Source organism: Rutilus rutilus, assembly GCF_951802725.1.
Source record: "Rutilus rutilus genome assembly, chromosome: 10".
Lineage (NCBI taxonomy): Eukaryota > Metazoa > Chordata > Actinopteri > Cypriniformes > Leuciscidae > Rutilus > Rutilus rutilus.
This window is the reverse complement of record NC_140215.1, coordinates 19,858,065-19,879,734: the sequence shown is the minus strand read 5'-3', so window position 1 is coordinate 19,879,734 and position 21,670 is coordinate 19,858,065. Positions and strand designations below refer to the sequence as shown.

Below are 21,670 nucleotides of genomic sequence, written 5' to 3'. Positions count from 1 at the left end.
GTGTTTCACAAACTATAGCTATAAAAGTAAAATAGTTTGCCAAGAGAAAAAGACAAAACTGATGAAAGATACATTTAGTAACCTTTTATTGATTCCACATCAATATCTGATAAATGAGTGTCAGTGTAGCTGAAACCCTGTTATGTTATCCATAACTTTAAGCTTGATATCTTGGAACAAACATTAGCAACCATTTCATATCCATGTTGTGGCACTTCCTTCAAAGCAACTGAAGTTCATTTATTGTCCTCTGATCTCATTTTCAGATGCTCCATACACTGCTGAGGTAAAGTTCATAGCACTTTTCAGAAACACTTATGAACAAGAACCTGAAGACAAACACGATTTTAAGAGGTCACTGTGTGCATTACAGTAACTCACCACCATAGAGCTACATGGAAAAACAACATCCAAGGACATACAAAAACACTAGACCTTGTTAAGTTACGGGCTTTGAATACTTTACATTAGTAGATCTTCTAAAGAGGAAAAACTAATTATTTCAATGATGAGCAAAGTTCATTTGCCAGGGGAAATACACATATGGAACCTAAAATGAATTTCTGTGAATGTATTTGTGTTTTTAATTTGTCAGTTACACAATCCTATAAGAGAGTGCAATAAGGTGCTCACAATACTTATTATCGAGTTGGTCAGCCTTTACAGTAAACTGAACAAGGTTTGTTTTCATTATATTAACATTTTCATGTACTGATTACAAGTGATAAGAAACCAAGCTGCGCACACAGACTCAAAATCTTACCAGAGACAATTAACACCAGACAGTAGGCAACGTTTTATACTAGCAAATGATTGTAAATAGCTATGGCATGATAGCATAGTTTACATGGTTTAATATTCGTTGAAACAATATTTGTGGTTCTTTAAAAAGCCTATGATATCTCTCAAGGAGGTTTTTAAAAAATCCTTCATCATATTTTAATGATATCAATAAATAATGATAAAATGATATAAAAATAAACAAAATTAAATTATGCAGTATAATTGAGCACATAAATATCTAATTAAAAATCAGCTGAAAAAATCTCTCCACATTTGCTTTCTTAAACACATCTGATCTTTTCATATGTGAAGCTCTTTTGTCTCTGACTTTGGCTTTCTTTAAATGATTGCATTTCATGCCCTTTAAAACAGGTCAGTTTAAGTAACAATAATATTACCTACAACAACAAAGATATCTTCAAATGATTCCTGGTTTTACCACTAATGTGGTATTACTACTGATATTTTACAGTTGTTGTTTGCTCCAGAGCACCTTACGGTATAAATTACAGTAAAGAATATGTTCAAAGCACCGATATCTGTATAAAAACATGTACACATAATGACCTGGCTCTAATGTGAGGAAATTAAAATAATCTAAAAAAGACAATTATGCAAAAAAAAAAAATACTTAATGTATACAAAAATTAATTAAATATAAAAATGAACATCCATTAATATCAGTTATTATAAATCATGACGAATTAAGCTTGAAGCAACGTGTGTGTTCCTAAACTACATTCCAGTCATGTCACTGCATGTTCTCAATGGCCATTAAGACCGAAAGAATTAGTGCCAATTAAAAGAACCGCACAGGCTCTGTTACTCCTGAGGTTGTAAAAACTTCCAATGTTGATTTTTGTGACAACTTTTCATCTTTCAAGTCTTCCTACTATGGAAACTATCCTGGCAACTGTGATAAAAGATGAGCTGAATTACTATAATCAGAATGTAATTCCAACACTGAAGACTTTTTCAAATACAAAGCGGGCAGAAAATAGCCAAAGAAGACAGAAAAAGTCACAATGAAATAGCACTTTATATCTGTTTAAAAGACAATATCCTTTTGTCTTAGTGTGTGGGTCTGGGGTTTGTTTATTCATTGATGAGTCCACAGATCTCCATTCAGGGCTGATGAATAAACGGAGGGAAGAAGGGAGTTGACTTAAACAGGATGAATGCGTTGAGGTCATGGTAAGGACAGTAAGTAAACTTGAAAAGTCTTTGTAAAAGATGACAGTAGTTGTTTTCCCCCCTCGGCGAATAGAAAAGACTGCATTGGAAAAAGACGTCTTGTTGCCGGAATGAAAAGATGTGCAGACAGGTATCCAACTGGTCTTTTTTTGTCCCCTGTTGGAAGTGTGAAAAGTTAGACACACCATGTTGCAAGGAATCCTGTCAGGAAAAAAATAAAAGTAAACATTTCAGCACCCTAAACATTATATTGCCAACAAACAGCTTTTCTTGCCACCCAGAACATGAAGAAAGTTATCTTCATGACTATAGGTAAAAAAAGTGGCCTACCCTGAAATAGATGCATAAACTCTGACAACATTTCAGTGAATGCCAGATGGCACTAGAGTCTGTCCACTGTTCACTGACTTTCCCAAGCATTCGGGCGCAGATCTTTTGTAGCTATTATATCCATGTCGCTCCATCTTAGTCAAACAGTTGGCACAGTAACTGATGTTACACCACAACTTTCCAACTAGTCACTAGCACTTCCCAGATGCATCACATGCTGCTGAAACCTAATTAGCAGCATTTTTCTGCACTGACCCATTCATTTCAACATTAGGCCAAGCAGAATCACACCAGCTTGTGCCAAAGTCAAATTAAGAAGAGAAAACATTCATCTGAAGGAACATGACATGACTCCATAACTGAAATGAAGCAAAACATATTGTTGTAGCAGGAAAAGCAACAAAAGACTGTTTAAAACAAACATACGTGGTGTGCTTTTCACTTGTTCCTGTGATGGTACTGCAGCAGCTGCTGCTGGTGCTGCGGTTGGTGTTGGTGGTGTCGTCGTGGGCTTGGGACGCCTCCTCTGACACTGTGGCCCGATGAGGCAGAAGCCACTGGGTGATGATGTCCAGCACGAATAGGCTTAGCTACAAAAAACAGTGTGGTTCAAAATTAAACGTATTTAAAATACTTTTAACTTACAGAAAATCTCAAGTAAAGTGAATGAATTTACTTCATAATATATGAGAGACATATACAGCAATGCATGAGAGTATTTGGTCATCATGTAACAGGAGTGGTACTATTGAGTGTGTGGCGCTCTCTACTGGATATAATGCAACATTGAAATCTTGGGTCTGACCGATCTGTGCGGTGTGGTTCCTCCTGGCCTGATTCTTGGCTTGGATGACCTCCTTGATGCGGTCCACCTCCAGCTGGTACTTCTTACGGTCTCTCATGGCACTTTCTTTGGCCTCTCTCAGAGCAGACTCCAGGATCTTCACACGCTCAGCAGTTGCACGCAGGCGTTTCTCCAGTTTGGGCAGCTCACATCTTAAGTCTGCATTATCACGTACCAGCTACAGACACATAGAAATGAAAGAATATAGATAACTATATACAGAACTACTAATTATATTATATTAAAGTTCAATATACCTGCTTGTGGACTTTAGTGAGCTGTTCCAGGTTGTTCTCCAGGAAAATTATTTTCTGTTTTTGTGCCAGACTTCCCCCAGATTCATCAGGGTCCAACTCCATACTCTAAAAAAAAAAAAAAAAGTTGGATAAGACTTGGATAAGTCTGAGATAACATGTTTTGGAAGCAAAATCTAAAAATTGGCCAGTGCATAAAAAAACAATGATTTTGCCTGTAGTACCTTGCCTTCATGTTTTTCCTTGATATTATCTAGTTTTGTATCATTAATAAAAACAGTTGCAGCTGTTGGTCAGAGAATACTATCACAAAGTCAAGATGAAAATTCATGAAAATTTTTGAAATTTATGAAAATTCATAAATGAAGGGAACAATATTTGGACTGAATAGTTCGGATACTCACACGTCCAATGCGACTATTGATGTCCTGGATGAACAGCTTACGCAGGTTTTGGAGAGTCTGGAGCTCTTTGACCTTGTGGAAGAGAGAACAGCATGAACGGTGATCTAAAACAACTACTCCATATAAGAAAAACAGCTATGCGTGTTTAAAGTGAACTACTTAGAGAGACAAACTCAGGGAATGCTGGGTATTTAAATCTTACCACAGTCTCTTCCAGACCTTTGAGATCTTCTTTGACTTGCTCTCTCTTCTCATTCAGCATGCTAAAACAAAAACAAAAGTGATGACAAATTTGAATAAAATACATCTTTTCTAAATTGCACAGAGCTACAAATGCCTGACAAACATACACTGAAGTATTTGTCATTTTAACTGCTCAGAGATTGGTTAAAGGTGCAGTAAGCAATTTCTGAGGAATTCTGTTGAAAGTGGATCGGGCCGAGCGGCACAACAAACTTGCAGCCAATCAGGAAGAAAGACTGTAGAAAGCGAGATGGCTGAGAGACATTACAAAAGAGAAAAGGTCAGAGGACTATCACAGGGAAAATAAGGGTTATGAAGGACCTGCATTAATATTAGAAAAGTTTTCCAGCATGAAGAGACTGTAGAAGATTTTATTATTTAGAAAATAAGTAATTTAATATAATATAACTTTATGTTTGTACACTATTATTTTCCCTGTTTGTGACTTTGGTTTGACTTTCTAAAGCCTGCAGAAAGCCTGGAATGTTGCTCACAGCAGACAATTCTATTCTAGTGTCACGTGGTAAAAAAACTTTACCTAAGAATATCTATAGTGTGTTACCATTTTTGTAAAAGGATGTATGGTATATATTTGTGAACGGGGCAAAAATGTGGAGCGGTCTTTTGCAGAAGATGCTCGGCTTTGTTGTAAAATAAAGTTAAAAAATTATGGCATCAACGATCTCTGAGAAGTGATTTTTTACAAAAGAGAGAAACCACAACAAGACCTAAGCCGGAAGGCCTCATATGCGAGTAACGGTTTTGAGTGTGTGCTTCTGGTGACTAACAACAAACAACTAATTTTGGGGGCAGATCAAGGAAGAGAGGGGTGTGTTTGTTTGGGTTGATTCCGCTCACTGCACCTTTAATCTCTCCTAAACAATATGAGCAGTTGACTCACACAAGCTTCTGCAGTCTCTCGTCCTTCTTCAGTTCCTCCAGTTTGAGCTTTTCATAGTCAGACAGGAGCTGCTTCTTTTCAAGTTGAAGAGCCTGGTTCACACTGACATCAGATAACAGGATATTACTGAATAAACTGAGCAATTTTCAATTTTTGATGAGTGTTAGACCAATGCCAGTCACAAGAATATGAATTGAAAAAAAACATTTTTCACAAAAAAGTATTTTAAAATTAATAATATTCAACTATTGAAGTGACCACGAGTAGTCCGAAAATAAAGTGAGATTAAGCTCTTACTCCTTAAACTCATCCACGATCCTCTGTTTCTCTTCAATTTCATCTCGCAGACGCGAGAGCTGCTTCTGATGAGCCTCTCTGTGGCTTTCCATCTGCTGTTCTAGGGCTTGCTACACGCATATACAGAGAATATACATATTTATGCTCATATGAATATAAATGGCACTTATATGGCACTGTTTATGTGAATCTTCTAGGGCAATTTTGTGTAGAGTGTTATTCATTTAACAATGAATTTCAATAATAAAATATTTTCTTATTCTATGCATCAAAATTGGCCTTTTCTATATAGCTAAATAGTATCTATATAGCTTAAAATATCCTTAAATACTTTCTTCTATCCTATCCCATTCATTGTTTGGTTCCTACATGACACTGCTCTGCTTGTTTGAGCCTGACAAACAATGGTGCGATTTTAGGCGCCTAAGTCTATCTGACAAATGTGTTTGTGTTCATCACCTTCATCTCCTCAGCGTCCTGCATCCTGCTCATGTGTTCCTTTTCCTTATCCAGGACTGAAACCTCATGCATCATTTCTGTATGAAAAAAAAAAAGATTATTTTAAACATGCAGTGAAATCACTGTCAAAGGAACAAGTGCTTTTTCTGGATCTAAATGAAACAATTTTACTTTGTAAAACAATGCATTGTTTAGTATTAACTACACACAGACCCTGTGCGTGGAGTTTAGCGAGCTCCTCCGATAGTGAGTCGTGGCTTTCCTCCAGCTGTCTCTTCTTCTGTTCCATGTTCTGCATGTAGTCTGTGAGGGATTTGATCTTTGCCTGATGCTAGGTGCATTAAAAGCAAGCACACACTCAGAAATGACACATAGCCTACACAACAAAAACACTTATACACATACAATTAAAGCAATAATAATGTATCCTTTAAAACTCTGTAATGAGTTCATCCAAAGGGACATTATACAAAATAAAAGTTCAAAGGGAGGAATCACATCTACAGGGTTCAGATCTAGAACCCCCACTAGATGGAGCCGTGCGTACCTGAGAGATCAGGAGCTGGCAGGAAGCGAGCTCCTTCTCGTTGGCCTGCATTTTGCGCACTGTGTCGGTCTGTGTGCTCTCAAGCTGTTTACTGCGGTTGACCAGAGACTTCACTTCTGACTTCATCTTGCTGATGAAGAGCCGTGCCATGGTGAATTCCTCCTCCATTCCTCCGTTCATCTCTGTCATCTTAATAAAGAGAGAGAAACAAAACAAGCGGCATAGATCTCAGTCTGATTCATTTGTTATTTGAATTAGCTTTGTCATGAAAAGACATTTAAACCTTTATCTGAACCTCTAACCGTCAGTCGCGCATATCCGCGATGTTTTGTAGTTTTTTAACACTTTTTACTTGTGTTTGTAATTCCTCCTTCAAAGCGCAATGGGTTGTGGGCAATATTAGCCTTTAGAGAGTGTACAGATCTACACTTCGAAAATCCACCAGAAATAGTAGACCATCCGGGGACTTCTGGCATACTCTTTTTAACATACAATGCTTTGGGACACACATATTGTAATCTCACATACTGTTTAGGATGGATAGTATGGACAATGAACATTGAGACGCAGAGTAAGAAAAAAATTCAATTTCAAATCAATGCTGTTCTTTTGAACTTTCTATTCATCAAATAATCTAAAAAATATATAATGGTATTTTTTTTATATTGTTCAAATAAATGCAGCCTTGGTGAGCATGAGACTTCTTTCAGAAACATAAAAAATCATAATAAATGCTTTTTGTAAATATCCACATATTCACATGTTTGTTGTACTGTATGTTTTTGTGAGGTGTGAATTCTTGACGATGATGAAAATTGAGGTGCAATTTACAAATTATATAAAAAAAGGAAGTATAATGCACTCAGAATAAAAAAAAAAGTATAAAAAATAAATAATAATAATAATAATAAATAATTAAAATATGAATAAAAATATATATCTTTTGTAAGTAAATAAGCCCATTATTCTTGGGCTTTTGTGTTGTGCAGTTAAACTTTCTTTATGAAGGAGTGTATTCTTACCTTGTGGTCATTCAAGGCAATAACACTTCCAATCTCATTGAGGTCCCGGAGCAGTAGACTGAGGATCTCTGCTGATCTCTTCTTGTGATGTCCACTGAGTTCCTGCAGGGCAGACAGATCCCTCTCCACACCAATCAGAGTGGCCTTGAAGACAATAACAGCATAAAATGAGCTTTTCGTCATATTTATTTTCTCTCTTTCCCTTCTCTTCATTGTACTTACGCTCTTTTGCACAAGCTCCTCTGAGATCTGTTGGTTTGTCTTGCCTCTCTCCTCCACCTCATGGCTTTTCTGGTCGTAATTCACCGCTAGCTCCTCTAAGGCCTGGAGCACCTCCTTCACCTCCCCTTTTGCTGCCTCGTTCTCATGCTGCAAACGGCTCAGATCTTCCTGGATCTTCTCATAGTCACGCCGTGTGGATGCCATTAACTGTGTGGATGCAGAATGGGGAAGTCGCACATTTATGTTGGTCAGAGGACTGTCGAATTCCTGCTTCTTTGTGGATGTCATTAATATATACACTACCATTAAAAAGATAGGAGTCTTAATTAATACTTTTATTCAACAAGGATGCATTAAACTGATCAAAGGTGACAGAAACATTTGTAAAAATCTTTACAATTTCAAATAAATGCTGTTCTTTTGATCTTTCTAGTCATTATAGAATCCTGAAAAAATGTATCACGGTTTCCACAAAAATATTAAGCAGCACAACTTTTTCAACACTGATAATAATAAGAAATGTTTCTTGAGCACTAAATCTGCATATTAGAATGATTTCTGAAGGGTCATGTGACTGAAGACTGGAGTAATGATGCTGAAAATTCATCTTTGCCATCACAGGAATACATTACATTTTAAAATATGTTCAAATATAGAACAGTTATGTTTTATAATATTAATGTTTTACTGTATTTGCAGCATTGGTGAGCAGAATAGATTCCAATAGACTGACCCCAAACTTTTGAATGGTACGTACAATCAGTGATAGCAAAACTATTGTGTTGAAAAATGTAATTATTTCCTCACATGGAAGTAAAAGGTATCAGTTGACAGTTCATTAGAAGAACATGTGAGGTCACTGCTATGCTGTTCAGTAAGATTTCATTATCATAGCAAAACTGATACAGAAGCAGAAATATGGGAATACAAAGATATGTCCAAATGTTTCAAAAGAGGAGAAAACCCCAACAGAGATGCTGCAGAACTGTTTCCATGGGAACAACATTTATTTCCACCTGAATAATTAGGAGCTGCTCTTTGTACCGGACGGGAATTTCTAAGTATAGGCAGTGAGGTGATATATTTTCAACTAATAATTACCTCAAGCACTTGTTTTGGTAAACATTCCATCGCCTATGCATGTTTAAATAAGTAAAGCTGTTCCATGGTTCCTTCAGACCCATTGCAGGCAAGGCATCATGGGAAGACATGTGTGACATCATAAATTGTAGAGGGCATGAGTGTTCATCTCTATACTGAGCCGGACTCACCTCATCCTGATCCACCATCTGCTGCTTCAGGTTCTCTGCCAGCTGACTGTGCTGGTTGATCTCATCATCCTGTGGTGAAAGAGGGAAAGAGAGAGGAAGGGCTGAATTGTGAGGCTTGCACTTCCTGATGCACATTTCTAACAGCGTGTGAGAGGTATTTATCACCTTGTCGTCTAGCTGCTGATATAGGTCATTGATCAGCTCCTCATATCGGGTTTTCTCTGAATCAGGAAGAGGCTCAGGAGGCGGAGCCGAAGTGTCGATTACGGGAGCGGCTTCAGAATTCTTCGATTCTTTACTGCTGTGCTGTTCATTAACAGGTACACTCTCACCTGAAGATAAAGGAGTGAAATATGTCAAAACAAAATTAATTTAAAAAAAAAAACAGGCTCTGGTTCCTTAACTAATAAAATGAACAAGGCTTTCAGGAAACAGTCCTGCAGACCTGATGATAAAAAAACACTGACTGGACGTAAATGAAAAAACAGCTGCACAAAGAGTCAGAGCCACATTCATTCTCTGGGCTTTATAAGTCTGAGATGGGAGAGAAATCTTGAACTCAGCATCTGTGTGTTTTATTGGGCAGTAGAGCTGGAGGGGAGCTGATAACACTGACAGAGAAAAAAAAAAAACTATTCATGGGGATGCATGAGAGAGAAAGTGAGACATACTGAGAGAATGACAAAAACATCTCAGGATTCAGAGAAGGAGAAAGAAAGTAAAGCTTTGGACTGAGGTCTGAGGCTGAATATGTAACTGAAAATATTAAAGGAAAGTGAATATGTTTAGCAATATACATTAGTGCTTTGTAGCAAACATGCATTCACTTAATGACAGGCCTTCTGTTTAGAGTCATTATGTGTTTACCCTTCCACAGTCTGAGTAATTAGTGCTAATTGGTATTTATCATTGTCAATTATTGTGGATGTTTGTCATCAGTACACACATGGTTTACATGAAAGCCAATTTGTGTCAAGCTCTCATCAATATAACAATATATTAACATATACTATTGAATAACTTCATTTCCTCTTTGGAAACATCATTATTTTACTCAAAAACAATGACCTTAATAAGTCTTAAGCAAACAGAGGAGGAAGAAATAACTGGCTCCCCTCATTGTGGGGTCCATTTCAGAACTCAAATCGGAAAAAAAACAAAGCTTTTGTTAAGACAATTACATCAAAAATCGACTGGCCTCTGCAGAAAACCAAACGATACGCATCTTCTCAACCATTACATTATTTTCAAATAAACTGCTTCAAATGTCAAACATCATTCCAATGAAATGATAGGACATTTCTCATTGTCCTGATTAACAATAAAATATAATAATATAACTATTAAACATTAAACTCAACAAAAATATCTTTCTAATCAGTTAAATATTTGTCAGTCTGTAACAGCAAAGTGATGTTTTGTCATTTGCAGTGGCTGTGTGCGTTCTCCGTTTTCTCTATTTACCTTTTCGCCATCGTTTGAGCTCATTTTCTAGCCGCTGGATGATGATTTTCAGACCTCTGGTCTTCTCTTTCTCTTTCTCATATTTCTTCTTCCATTCCTCAGCTGTGAGCTCCATGTTAACAGAAACTGTGTTTTTGATGGTTTTGGCCCTGCGTGAAAGAGAGTACAGTGGAAATAATTTGTATATGCGCATGTTTATTTCACATTTACTGCAGCACTGAATTTCAGACTTTCTTAATTTTAGGAGAAATATTATAGGGCATAATTTGGCTTCACCTCTGGCCGAACATGAGAGTGGATTTGGTCTCAGCCTCATTAAATACAGAGGGAGAGCAACAGATGACGATGGTTGTTCTGCAGTTCCCACCCAAAGAGTCCTGAAGGATCCTGGTCATTTTACTATCTCTGTAGGGCACATGGGTTTTCTGTAATGAGAAAGATAGGGCAAGATTTATAACGCAAATGTATTGCTTTGTATTGTGAGAGGTGTATACATGGCCTAGATTATGTACACAAATAGCATTTCAGAGAAAAGAGAGGAAGAGGGAGGGAAAAAAAGAAAGCGTCTGGGTAGATGAGACCGGTTGAGCACTTACGGTTCCTTCGGCCAGGGCTGAGATGACGTTCCCCAGAGCAGAGAGAGACTTATTGATATTTTTAGCCTCGTCCAACACAGATCCTTCTGCTCCAGTTTTACTGACCTGTGTGTGTGTGGGAGAGAGAGAGAGAGAGAGAGAGAGAGATATTATATCATTCTCAAACCTATTTGTAGGTATATTATGACTCTGTCAGGATCTTTGAATTCTAATTCTAAGACTGAGACAATATTGAAAATATGAGATTCCTACTCTAATTTAAAAGCTGGAAATAACTACTTCATTACTATTCTTCATTATTATTATTTTTACAGTGGGCATAAAATGTCTACACACCCTAGTTAAAACAGCTGGTTATTATGATGTAAAAAATGAAACAAAGATGAATAATATCAGAAATTTTGCACCTTTAATGTAAAAATTACAACCTATGCAAAACCACTGAAAGTGGCACATTTTAGAGAAAATAATAAAAAAAACTTAAACTAAGTGTTATAAAGATATTGTCAAAAAATGAATGCACCTCTTGATGGAAATAAATGTTGTGATGTTATATATATTTTTTATATTGTAATAATTTCACGTTTAATTTCCAAATGAACGTAGAAACAACATAAAGAGAGTAGCCTATTTAATGGCATCTTTTTATGAAAGATGGTCAGTATCACGTACAGTATACCAATACCGCTACTGATGTCTGTATGAAATCATTTCTTCCCCTCAATTTTAGCCATTAATTATAGGCATTCAGCATTACATCATTGAAATCTATCTTTTTTTATTTCTTTTTTTACATTTATTAGGCTTTAAATAATATAACAACTTTTAATTTAAGTGAACTTAAAACAATCTTCACATAAACCCATTATAATAAATGCCACATAGCTGTGCCATTCAATATATCAGGGCTCAATTTTTTTCTATTGGCCCAGTCAGACCAGTTCAGATTTTTACTTGCCCTGTCAAAATGCATAAAAAGTCATTGTTTTCGATGTAAACAGTGCTTTAAGATTTTTAGGTAGGTCTAACAGGTAGGATATTGAGTATCAAACATGTCACAGTCTTCACTGCAAAACTTCTTCTTAAAACTACAAACGTTATTTAGTCAAGAGCAGTGAGTGATTTTCTCTTTTTCTTTAGTTCTTTGATTAACATTAATGACAGACATCACAGCAGTAGATTTATTAGGCTGCGGTCACTTTAAGAGTGTAAGGCACATGACACGGATCTGACGCACATCCTATTTTCTCACAACTCTTTACGTACATTTATGACTTTATTTAACTTATTTAACTGTGCTTGTGAGGATACTCGACAAAATGGGCATTTTGGCATAAATTTGTGTGGTTTTGTCCATTCAAGCGCTGTCTTTAGTGCCTTTCTGGTGCGCACGAGGCGTGTGTGTATCACACAGACAGGAGATTCACAGATGCACGCCAGCAGTAACACAGTGACTTCTCTTTTGTGTCTTATCGTGCGTGAATGGTTTAAAAGCATTTGCTTGAATAAGAGCGTGATCGTATATTGTATATAAAATCTTTATTTTTTTAAATCATTTTTGGTACTACTTTACGAGATATAGCTAGAGATACTAGATTTTGCCAAACAAAAACAAAGGCAAAAACAGAAAGAAAAAATAAATCAATAAAAACATGCCTTTTCACTTCCTGCAAGATCCACCAGGTAGAGTTTTCCACACAATTTCTTCTCTGTCTCCACATTCTCCTGCTTAATATTAATGAGGAAAATGCTGTGACTGCGGGAGCTGTGCTCATTCATGTCTGTAACATCAGAGGACCATGTGTTAGGGTAAAAAGAAGTGCAACAAGGTCAAGATAACAGTGTATATTAGTTATGTTTGATTCAGAATGTGATGTATTATATTCAGGTAAATAAGGTTAAATAGTCACTCACTTGTGACAGCCACATGACGATTGGATTTACCCTCGTCGATCACATCCATGACATCCTCTGGACTGGACACAAAACGCTCTGTGCAACCCTGGCAACAGAACAGCATCAAAAGACACAACACATCAAGGAAGTGTTCGCTTCACGCCTGTGACTGAAAAACACTGTATTGTGCATCTGTCCTACCTTGACAAAGGGCACCCTGTTCTTATCCTCATGTACAGCCAGGTTGGTTTTGGAAACTTTAGGATTAGACAACAAAAAATGTATTTACACCATGAAAAAAACATTAATATAATTTTTTTAAAGAATCTTAATACTATGAAGAAGAATGTGATTGTTTTTATCTCACCATCAAGCAAGTCTCTGATTTTGTCCAGGTAGATTTCAAAATAAGAGACCTGTGATAAAGGGGTGGCTGTTAATTATTTTGTAAATATTAAAATATTAAAATTTAAAAAGTGGCTTCGTACTTTGAAACTAATGAATCAGTTCTACATTAATGGACATGATATCAAACAACAGTCCAATACTTTATTAACATACCCTATAACTGAATATACTGTATATCACTTTATGTCAGAGATACATTCCACTATTATATATTTTTTCTAAACAACTAAGCTAAATATTTTTCTAATCATTAATATGTGCATTTTATTAAAAACTATTTAATAGCACAAGCAGACTTAATATTGAATAATTTCAGCTCCCTAATGAACCCTTTTCATATTTCAGGGGTTCTCAGAAGCAGAAGTCATCATAGTTGGGTAAACTTCTATAATGGTAAATGGAAATTTCAATTTCTGCAGTCCCATTTGATCCAATAGCAAATGATAAAATCCATGATAGCGTTTCTATGACTTTTTAAAAGAGGAAAAAAATATAGAGACAGTCACTCATTTGCCATCACTCCCTCAGCCGTTGTGTTAGAAACACTCACACAGCAGCGCTAACTACATTTCTGAAATGTAATGCCAAAGTAATACAACATAGTATAGTCTTATAACTGTACATAATTTTTTTTACAAATGAAAATATAATAAACAATGTTAATAACCGTAGAACCGCTTCATCACCATCTGTGGAAAGGGCCCTTACCTTGATATGGAACTCCAGGTTCTCATCCATAGAGTAGATGTGGTCAAAGATGTCCTGGGAAATACGAGGGATGATGCCCATCAGCTGGGGGTTGTGGAGCTGTCCCTGTGTGCATGTTGCAGAGAACAATCAGAGCAAATATTGGACAAGATGGCACTTATTTCTGCCAGCTAGTGTAACTTATGTAAGAACGAAGCACTGCACTGAAGAATTTCCTTCTCCATCTACTTTACTATAGAGGGTATGCGCATCACAACCTACCTTTGTATTTGTATAAAGTGTTCACAGTCAAATTTGCTTTATGTATTTCCCCGGCATCGAAATCAGGCACATATAAATGTCAGGAAACACGATTTCTAGGTGCATGTCAATATCCATGATCACTGGATCTTTGGAAAGTTGTAAGGAACACAATATATCGAGTCCAACCTTTAGTTTAAACATATAATCGTTCGTTTTAATCGCATTTTCGTAGTTTCCCCTATTAAATCCAGTCACGCAGCAGCTCTTTTGCCACTCAGTCCGGTTGAGTTGGCGTGTTCCGGTGAGAAAGTGATGTCAATGCATACCCTCTGTAGAAGTTATGTAGCCCCGCCCCTTTTTAGCGCTGCGCCCGTTGTGTTCTGTCTTCCGATTTGTATTTCCACAGCATGAAGGTAAGATCTTACGGATTTATGAATGAACTGCTCGTTTGTACATCATTACAATGCTCATGATAACTTTCGTTAGTAAATCTACTTCACCAGCTAATTACTCTTCGACAGCAATGCCATAGGAATATACTGTACAGAGCTACCGCAACAATGGAAGTTCAAACACAATATTCTAAAGATGGCTGCGTGTTTGTTTCACTGGTGCAGAAGGTCTATATGTGTGCAATGTGATTTTTAAATTAAGGATATCAGTATTCCCTCTGAGGGATGTATGAGGATATCCTGTTTGGCATGCTAATTTGCACCTTTCAGTGGTTACAAAGTGATTCATTTTCAGAAACATTTTTCAAATAACTGAATTTATTGACTTTATATTCAAAACCTTTGCTGAAAGCACAGGCTGTTTCCAAGGCAACACCTTCAGGCAAATGGCATTTTGCCGCTGTTGCAGCAGTTTGGCATTTCAGTCATTTCATGAAAGATGCTGAGAGATATTCATCAGTCTAGAGCATTTTGTGACTGAGAATAGTGACACTTTCTCACTGTACATGTGCTGAAAGGTTATTTTATTATTGAAAATTTTGAAATGTGTGAACTTGATACCAATCGTTATATGATATATTATTTCTGCCTTACCTCCATAGTGTGAGTCTTCCCTGATGCGGTTTGGCCATAAGCAAAGATAGTCCCATTATAGCCATCCAGCACATCTGAAATGCAAGATTCATGTTTCAACTTTCAAACATTTTCATTTCTTTCCAGGTCTGTATAATTGAACTTTTCAAACTTGTTCATGCAACTATACGCATTTACAACCTTTAACAATCTGTTTGGCACAGGCATCATATACTTGTTCTTGTGACGTGTTCGGAGGAAGGACTCGGTCAAAGATATAAGGCTTGCCCTAAAAAGACAAACAGATTAGTCAAGATGAAAGTAATGGACAGGAACAAGTAAAAAGGTTCAAAAGGTATCTCTGAGAGAAAATATCTTTAATATTGTGTTTTAAAGATATCAAACATGTAGATTAAATGTGTTTGTGAGTGTGGAGTAAATCAGACCCCCTTTTTTGCTGATATGACAATTGCTACAAAATGTTTCATAACACACACAGTATGGAGGAACGATGGTTTGAATAGAAACTAGGGCTATAATACATTCACACAGTTTACGAATAATAACTCTATTAGACGGCTAATGATAAAAGCTGGATGTTTAAGACTTAAATTGCAAAGTTTCTCAATTAAGTTTCTATTATGTTAGTCAAATGCAGATAAATAAGTTTGATTTCATTACATATAATATTAATTTATGCATTATCGTATTATTGCATCGAGAGGTCAGTCAGCCTCTTTCTTTTGCTGACGCTGCACAGATTCTACTAATGGCTATTTATGAAGTTCCCCAGAGGATTTCAGTGGTATACATTGTTAAAGAGAAAATAAGAAGGACCTTGTGATGAATACAGCCCATCCCCCAACTGCCAGTCAATCTTATTGAGCCCCAACAAATCCCTCTCTTTTGTTTTGATTCTGAACCTGCTGGTAAGATCTGGAGACTTTGAAACTGCTGTGCAATAAGAAATAATTATCCAAAGAAAGAACTATCTGCAGTGGAATATTTTTCATAATTATGTAAACTAAGTTAAAGCTGCTCTAAGCGATGTTGGGTGACGTCACAGCTTGTTGATGTTCGAATTTCTGTTAAACAAAACGGAGGCTAGCTCGACCCTCCCCCTCGCGTTCCTTCTCCTTTTCCCTCTTCTTTGCTATTTGTTCATCGGAACGTCGTCTCTTTGGTCGTGTGTCGGCCATATCAAAATTCAAGAGAATATAATTCTAACGTTAGTCGTTGTCTAGGACATCTCTCCTCTAGCTAACTTCCCTCTTCATGCTTCTCTCTCCTCCACTCCTCACACCTCCCTTCATGTGCACGCGCACTAACCCCCCAACCCCCACCCCCAAATCATTCTTGTCGGTTATTGGCTGGAACACTGTTTGTTATGTTTCGTGGTCCAGGCTGGCCCAGTTTGTTTTCGTTGCCATTTGTGGAGCCTTGACTGTCTACAGAGACCGCGTTTTTTTACAGTGCGTTCAGGGGACAGGCAGCTAGCGGATAGTGAGGAGATGTTTGCTGTATGTGACAAAAAAAAAATCAGCCTAAAAAACGCGTGACATCGCTTAGAGCACCTTTAATAATGCTAAGCTAGAAAAATGGAAAGTGTTGGAAATGTGTTTGCAACTATTCATCACTACAAAAGCTGGTAACACTTTAGTTCAGCGTTCAATTCTCACTATTAACTAGTTGCTTATTAGCATGCATAACTAGGATATTGGCTGTTTATTAGTACTTATAAAGCACATAGTAATGCCTTATTCTGCATGACCTTATTCTATATCCCCAATCCTAATTCCTACCCAATACCTAAACGCAACAACTACCTCACTAAATATTAATAAGCAGTAATTATGAGTTTCTTGAGGCAAAAGTCATAGTTAATTCATAGTGAGAATTGGACTCTAATCATAAATGTGACCCAAAAGTTCCCTGTTCGAATTGTAGTACATACATTCTATCTCCTCTGCCATTCTTTTTCCATATGTTTTTGTGCATTTTTTTGTGTGGATAATCTATCATTTTTTTAATCTAACTATTATGGTTAAACTTATGTATAAATAAGTAATATAAACAATAGTTTTACTGTACATATAGTGAAAAATCAGCTAACCAAGATATATTTTTAGCATTGGCATTCTGAGTCCCACTTTATATTAAGTGTCTTTAACTACTGACATTTAAATTAATCATTTGATCCATTGCATTCATTGAGTACATATTACATTGTACAAAAATACCTGCTTGTAATTACAGCTGTAATTAATTAACATCTGTAATTGCACTGTTGACTCTTCTCTCAGACTTTAACCCACCCTTAAACCTAACCACACCACCAAACCTGTCCTAACCTTACCCGTATCACACCTCAATAGCAGCGTTTTGCAATACAACATGAACACAATAAACACACTGTACCTAACATTTAAGTACCAAACACATTTAAGACCCCCCTAATATTAAAGTGTGACCGTGTTATTTTTACATATGCACACAGATATCATGGGGAGCTCATGTACCGCTGACAGCAGTTTTTCCACATCCTCCTCCGCCCATATGCACACAAATACACTCTCATATGGGAAGAGAGAGAGAGAGAGAGAGAGAGAGAGAGAGAGAGAGAGAGCTATGCCTTGCTAAAACATCAATAAATCTAACATACGGACCAGCTGACCTAAAACAGATGAAATGAAATTTACCCTGTTGATTATCTAAGACATCACATGCAGACACCAGTTCTGAAGCGTTCACACAGACGCATGATTTCTGTCATGTCTGTCTGTTTGATTAAGCAGGTAGGGGTCAAGCATCCCCACTGAGACTGTTGCTCAAACCCAGACCGTCACCACGGAAACTACATCCCACTCAGAAAGAAAAGCACTGATTGGCTGACAGTCAGCACCTGTCTCCTGGCCAATAGTGGAGGAGAATAACACGACTGCTATACAATCATCTCTCTCCTTTCTTTCAGCACATAGGCAATCTTTCTGAGACAAATACTCTTAGGCAAATTTAATTCCTCTTTGTAATACAGAATAATTGTAATAAAAAATAATTTCCGGAAAAAACTGCTATCAAAAGGCAGATGTGTTTTTAAAAGTATTTTTTTATTTAGTGAATAGCAAATATCTCAGATGAAACTCTGCAGAAAGGACATGTACGCTAAATCTTGCATTTGACTTTCATATGTGCCATATCTGAACACTATATCCTTTATAAAAACAAACACAGACTGTATATAAAAGCACATGTGTTCAGGACAATGCATTTTTTAAGTCAATAATTTATGCACATTATCTAGGGACCATCAAGGCTTTTCCAAGAGTGCTCAGGGTTTTACCAGCTTCAATCAAAAACCTATATCACGAACAAATGCTTGAAAGGATAATGCATCTTTTCCTGTCCATTTCAGATGGGCTTGTAGAATAGAAATAGCAGACTACATGCAGTATTCAAATAAATGATGTGCATCACAAATAAATCTAATAATGCAGTAAATGTAAGGGTGGTGATGTCAAAATATAAAATAGAAATAGAAATACAGGCAACTAGAAGGGTTTATGCAAGCAACATGAATGTGACTATGTGCGTGACAAACAAGATTGTCCCAATCCTCAGTGGACTTGCTTAAATATTCCAGTAAATCATCCTAAACGTTCCCTGCCAGCCCTGGCCCCTCAAATGGCACCTCTGTCACTACGGCAACGTAAATTACTCGCAGGAGCCCTGGGCCTCTTTGTGGCCTTGCACATATAATAAGATGTTTCCACCCACATTAAACACAGCTGACCAGACAACCCTCATAATGCAAAAACATCAAATCCAGCCTGATACTGACATGCTGCAAATGATTAGTGATTTCTCACTGTCACAAACTGTCCTATAAATCTCCCTGCAATTGTTTTGTGGTGGACAGTCATTTAAGGAGTTTATACGCAAACACAAACCGTGCAATCTCTTTACTTACTTTTGTTTATTTTAAATAATGAATACATATTTAAAGAAATAATTATACTGTAAGATAAATTATTTTCTTCAAAATAGTTGCAAAGTTGCTGAATTTTTTGATGAATTAGTGAGTTAAAAACAATACATTTTAGTAACACATAATAATAATATTACGTCATCGATAACTAATTATTCTAATTAAATACTAAATTATTCTTCACATTTTAAGTCCATATTATATCAATACATTTTAATCAATAATTCAGAGGTGGATTAAAAACGTAATTTTTCGATTTCATTTCACGATGCGGAAGATAATAATATTTAAGACGCTTAATTGACCAAATATTCTTTTGCATCATATAAAGTTATTTAGCAGAATTAGTTTCATAAATTAATTTTTATTTCCAGTTCATCAAGACGACAGATAGATAGATAGATAGATAGATAGATAGATAGATAGACAGACAGATAGATAGATAGATAGACAGATAGATAGATAGATAGATAGATAGATAGATAGATAGATAGATAGATAGATAGATAGATAGATAGATAGATAGACATTTCTTTTTATTTCCAGTTCATCCGAACTGTTGGGGGAGGAGGTGTGAAATTCTCCCTTCCCCCACAAATGAATTTGATTTTATTGACCGTTTACAATCTGTTGCGTTAAAGCTAAGATTAGACTTTATGTGACACCACACAGACAGGTTCACGACTAAACAACAGTCACTAATGAGATGCAGGTAGTTAAACGTTGACAGTAATAAATGTACATATATTAACCAGATCTCCATTCAAAACCACACTTGTATCCTAAAGCTGAATGTCTGGCATTAGGACCATCAGGCTGTGCATAGTCTGCAGGGCACCATTAAAGAGAATTTACATCAGAAGCAGAAGTCTAATACCTGCTACGCTCGATTTTCTGTGCAGATTAGGCATGGTAATGCTGATTACCATTTCAATGGGTCGGATAATATGGGCTATTGTGTTTGCACAAGGGATTTCTGGAGGTTTACTGTAAAACATAAAAACCATCAGTATCTTACTGCGTCGACACTCCAGCTTATTTATAGCATGTCACACACCCACACAAACACAGTCCTTCGGACTCTGCATTCCATATCAATTGCTCTTTAATTCAATCACTACCATATTGTGTTATTAAAAGATAAATGAAGCTATGCTCTGACCCATAATAATCATCTTCCAAAGAAACCACAAATACTTCCAAGTCCTATAGTGAAAAAGCATTGCACATGGCTGACAAGCACTCTACCTCTCCATTCAAAACAAAGTAGAATGCAATAAGTTTAATCAACAAACAACTTTCCATTCTAAATTGTTATTACAAAAACCTGTCACATCTGGTGGCCATTAAGAAAATCATGATATTAAAGTAGTCTAAACAAAGTTATTGTGGTGAGACATGAAACCAATGAGTGTGAGAATTTTTTTGTGAGTTCTGTCCTATAAACTAAAATTTCACACTGTTACATCTATTGAGTGAATTGTAATTTAAAGTACATTCAGACAAGAGTTAACTAATGAAGATAGATTGAAATTGAAAAGATGAATTGTGATCTCTGGACAATGTTTTTTGGCAAATTGCCAAGTGGTATTTTATAAAATGTGCAATTTATTAAATATATTATTTGTTAATAATATTTGACATTTTTGTACATTAACTTTCAAATGTTTGTTTTGTGTTTCATACTGTGTGTTTTCATACTAAAACAATTTAGCTAAAGTAAAACAAAAGAAAGCATGTCCGATGCTATAATGCTTATAAAGCACTATATAAATAACTTAAATGCAACAATTAAAAAAAAGAGTTTGCTTTTAAAATGAAATTTTTGACTGTCTAAAAAAAAAAAACGTTGTACGAGCAAGTCCTGAATTCAGGACTTACCTTTTGAAATGAAAGAGCCATCGGATGATTCACCCAGACAGATATGAAATGATCACACAAATGAGTCACAATAGAGTGATAGGCTATATTTATCTAAAGTTACATCACATAGCTATCTCCTGCACAAATAAAGAAAATGAAATCGTGAGAAAAAGAAATAGGGACTTTCTGTCCGCATTAATAACATCTGTAGACTCTAAAGACATCTTACCGATATCACCACAGTGTCTTCTCCTTTGAATTTCGGTATGTATTTGTCACCTCTGGTGATTTCCGATTCGTTAAGTGGCCTGAATCGGCACATCACCTTCACACAACATTCAGCTGCATCCACCATCGTGTATGATGCCGATTTTATCTAACGAAACTTTCTCTCCGGTCAGCAGATCTAGTCGTCCACCCAGCAGCCTGCAGAGGAATGCATCAATCAAACAATCAAAATGTCTCGATGCTTGCCAGCCGTTCAGCCCGTACGGTCCCTTCCTATTGGCCGGGCGAAAGAAGCGTTGAAACTGAAAACAATCTCAGATAAAACTCCTGGACACCGTTTTAGATATCACGTAACATATCATATAATCGCTTAACAACAGTGTTGTTGTCGTTGGCTGTTAGTAGCTGAAGTCGAGTGCACCTTGATCGTTGGAAGAGCATCAGCACTGGACAGTTCCACCTCCTGCGGCTCCACGCGCTCTG

At 36.6% G+C, this 21,670-nt stretch overlaps 1 protein-coding gene across 1 annotated transcript; it reads right to left on the bottom strand.

The window, feature by feature from the left end:
- Window positions 1-88: 88 nt before the first annotated feature.
- kif5c (kinesin family member 5C) lies at window positions 89-21,670 on the bottom strand. Its single transcript, XM_084421496.1, has 26 exons — window positions 21,189-21,670; window positions 15,313-15,400; window positions 15,133-15,206; window positions 13,844-13,948; window positions 13,095-13,143; window positions 12,929-12,984; window positions 12,746-12,833; window positions 12,488-12,612; window positions 10,832-10,936; window positions 10,512-10,660; window positions 10,236-10,384; window positions 8,937-9,103; window positions 8,772-8,840; window positions 7,501-7,707; window positions 7,279-7,422; window positions 6,257-6,445; window positions 5,923-6,040; window positions 5,710-5,786; window positions 5,251-5,360; window positions 4,954-5,055; window positions 4,012-4,072; window positions 3,810-3,881; window positions 3,409-3,513; window positions 3,113-3,329; window positions 2,734-2,897; window positions 89-2,178 (listed from the first exon to the last, which is right to left on the bottom strand). Exons 1-25 carry the CDS (start codon window positions 21,312-21,314, stop codon window positions 2,746-2,748), a joined length of 2,904 nt encoding a protein of 967 aa, XP_084277622.1. The 5' UTR covers window positions 21,315-21,670; the 3' UTR covers window positions 89-2,178; window positions 2,734-2,745.

Coding starts and splice junctions, on each gene's coding strand:
- kif5c (XM_084421496.1), bottom strand. CDS start 21,314: ATGGTGGATGCAGCTGAATGTTGTGTGAAGGTGATGTGCCGATTCAGG. Junction 12,613..12,745: donor TCGTCATGTGGCTGTCACAA/GTGAGTGACTAT, acceptor CTGATGTTACAG/ACATGAATGAGCACAGCTCC. Junction 10,661..10,831: donor CAGCCCTGGCCGAAGGAACC/GTAAGTGCTCAA, acceptor TTCTCATTACAG/AAAACCCATGTGCCCTACAG.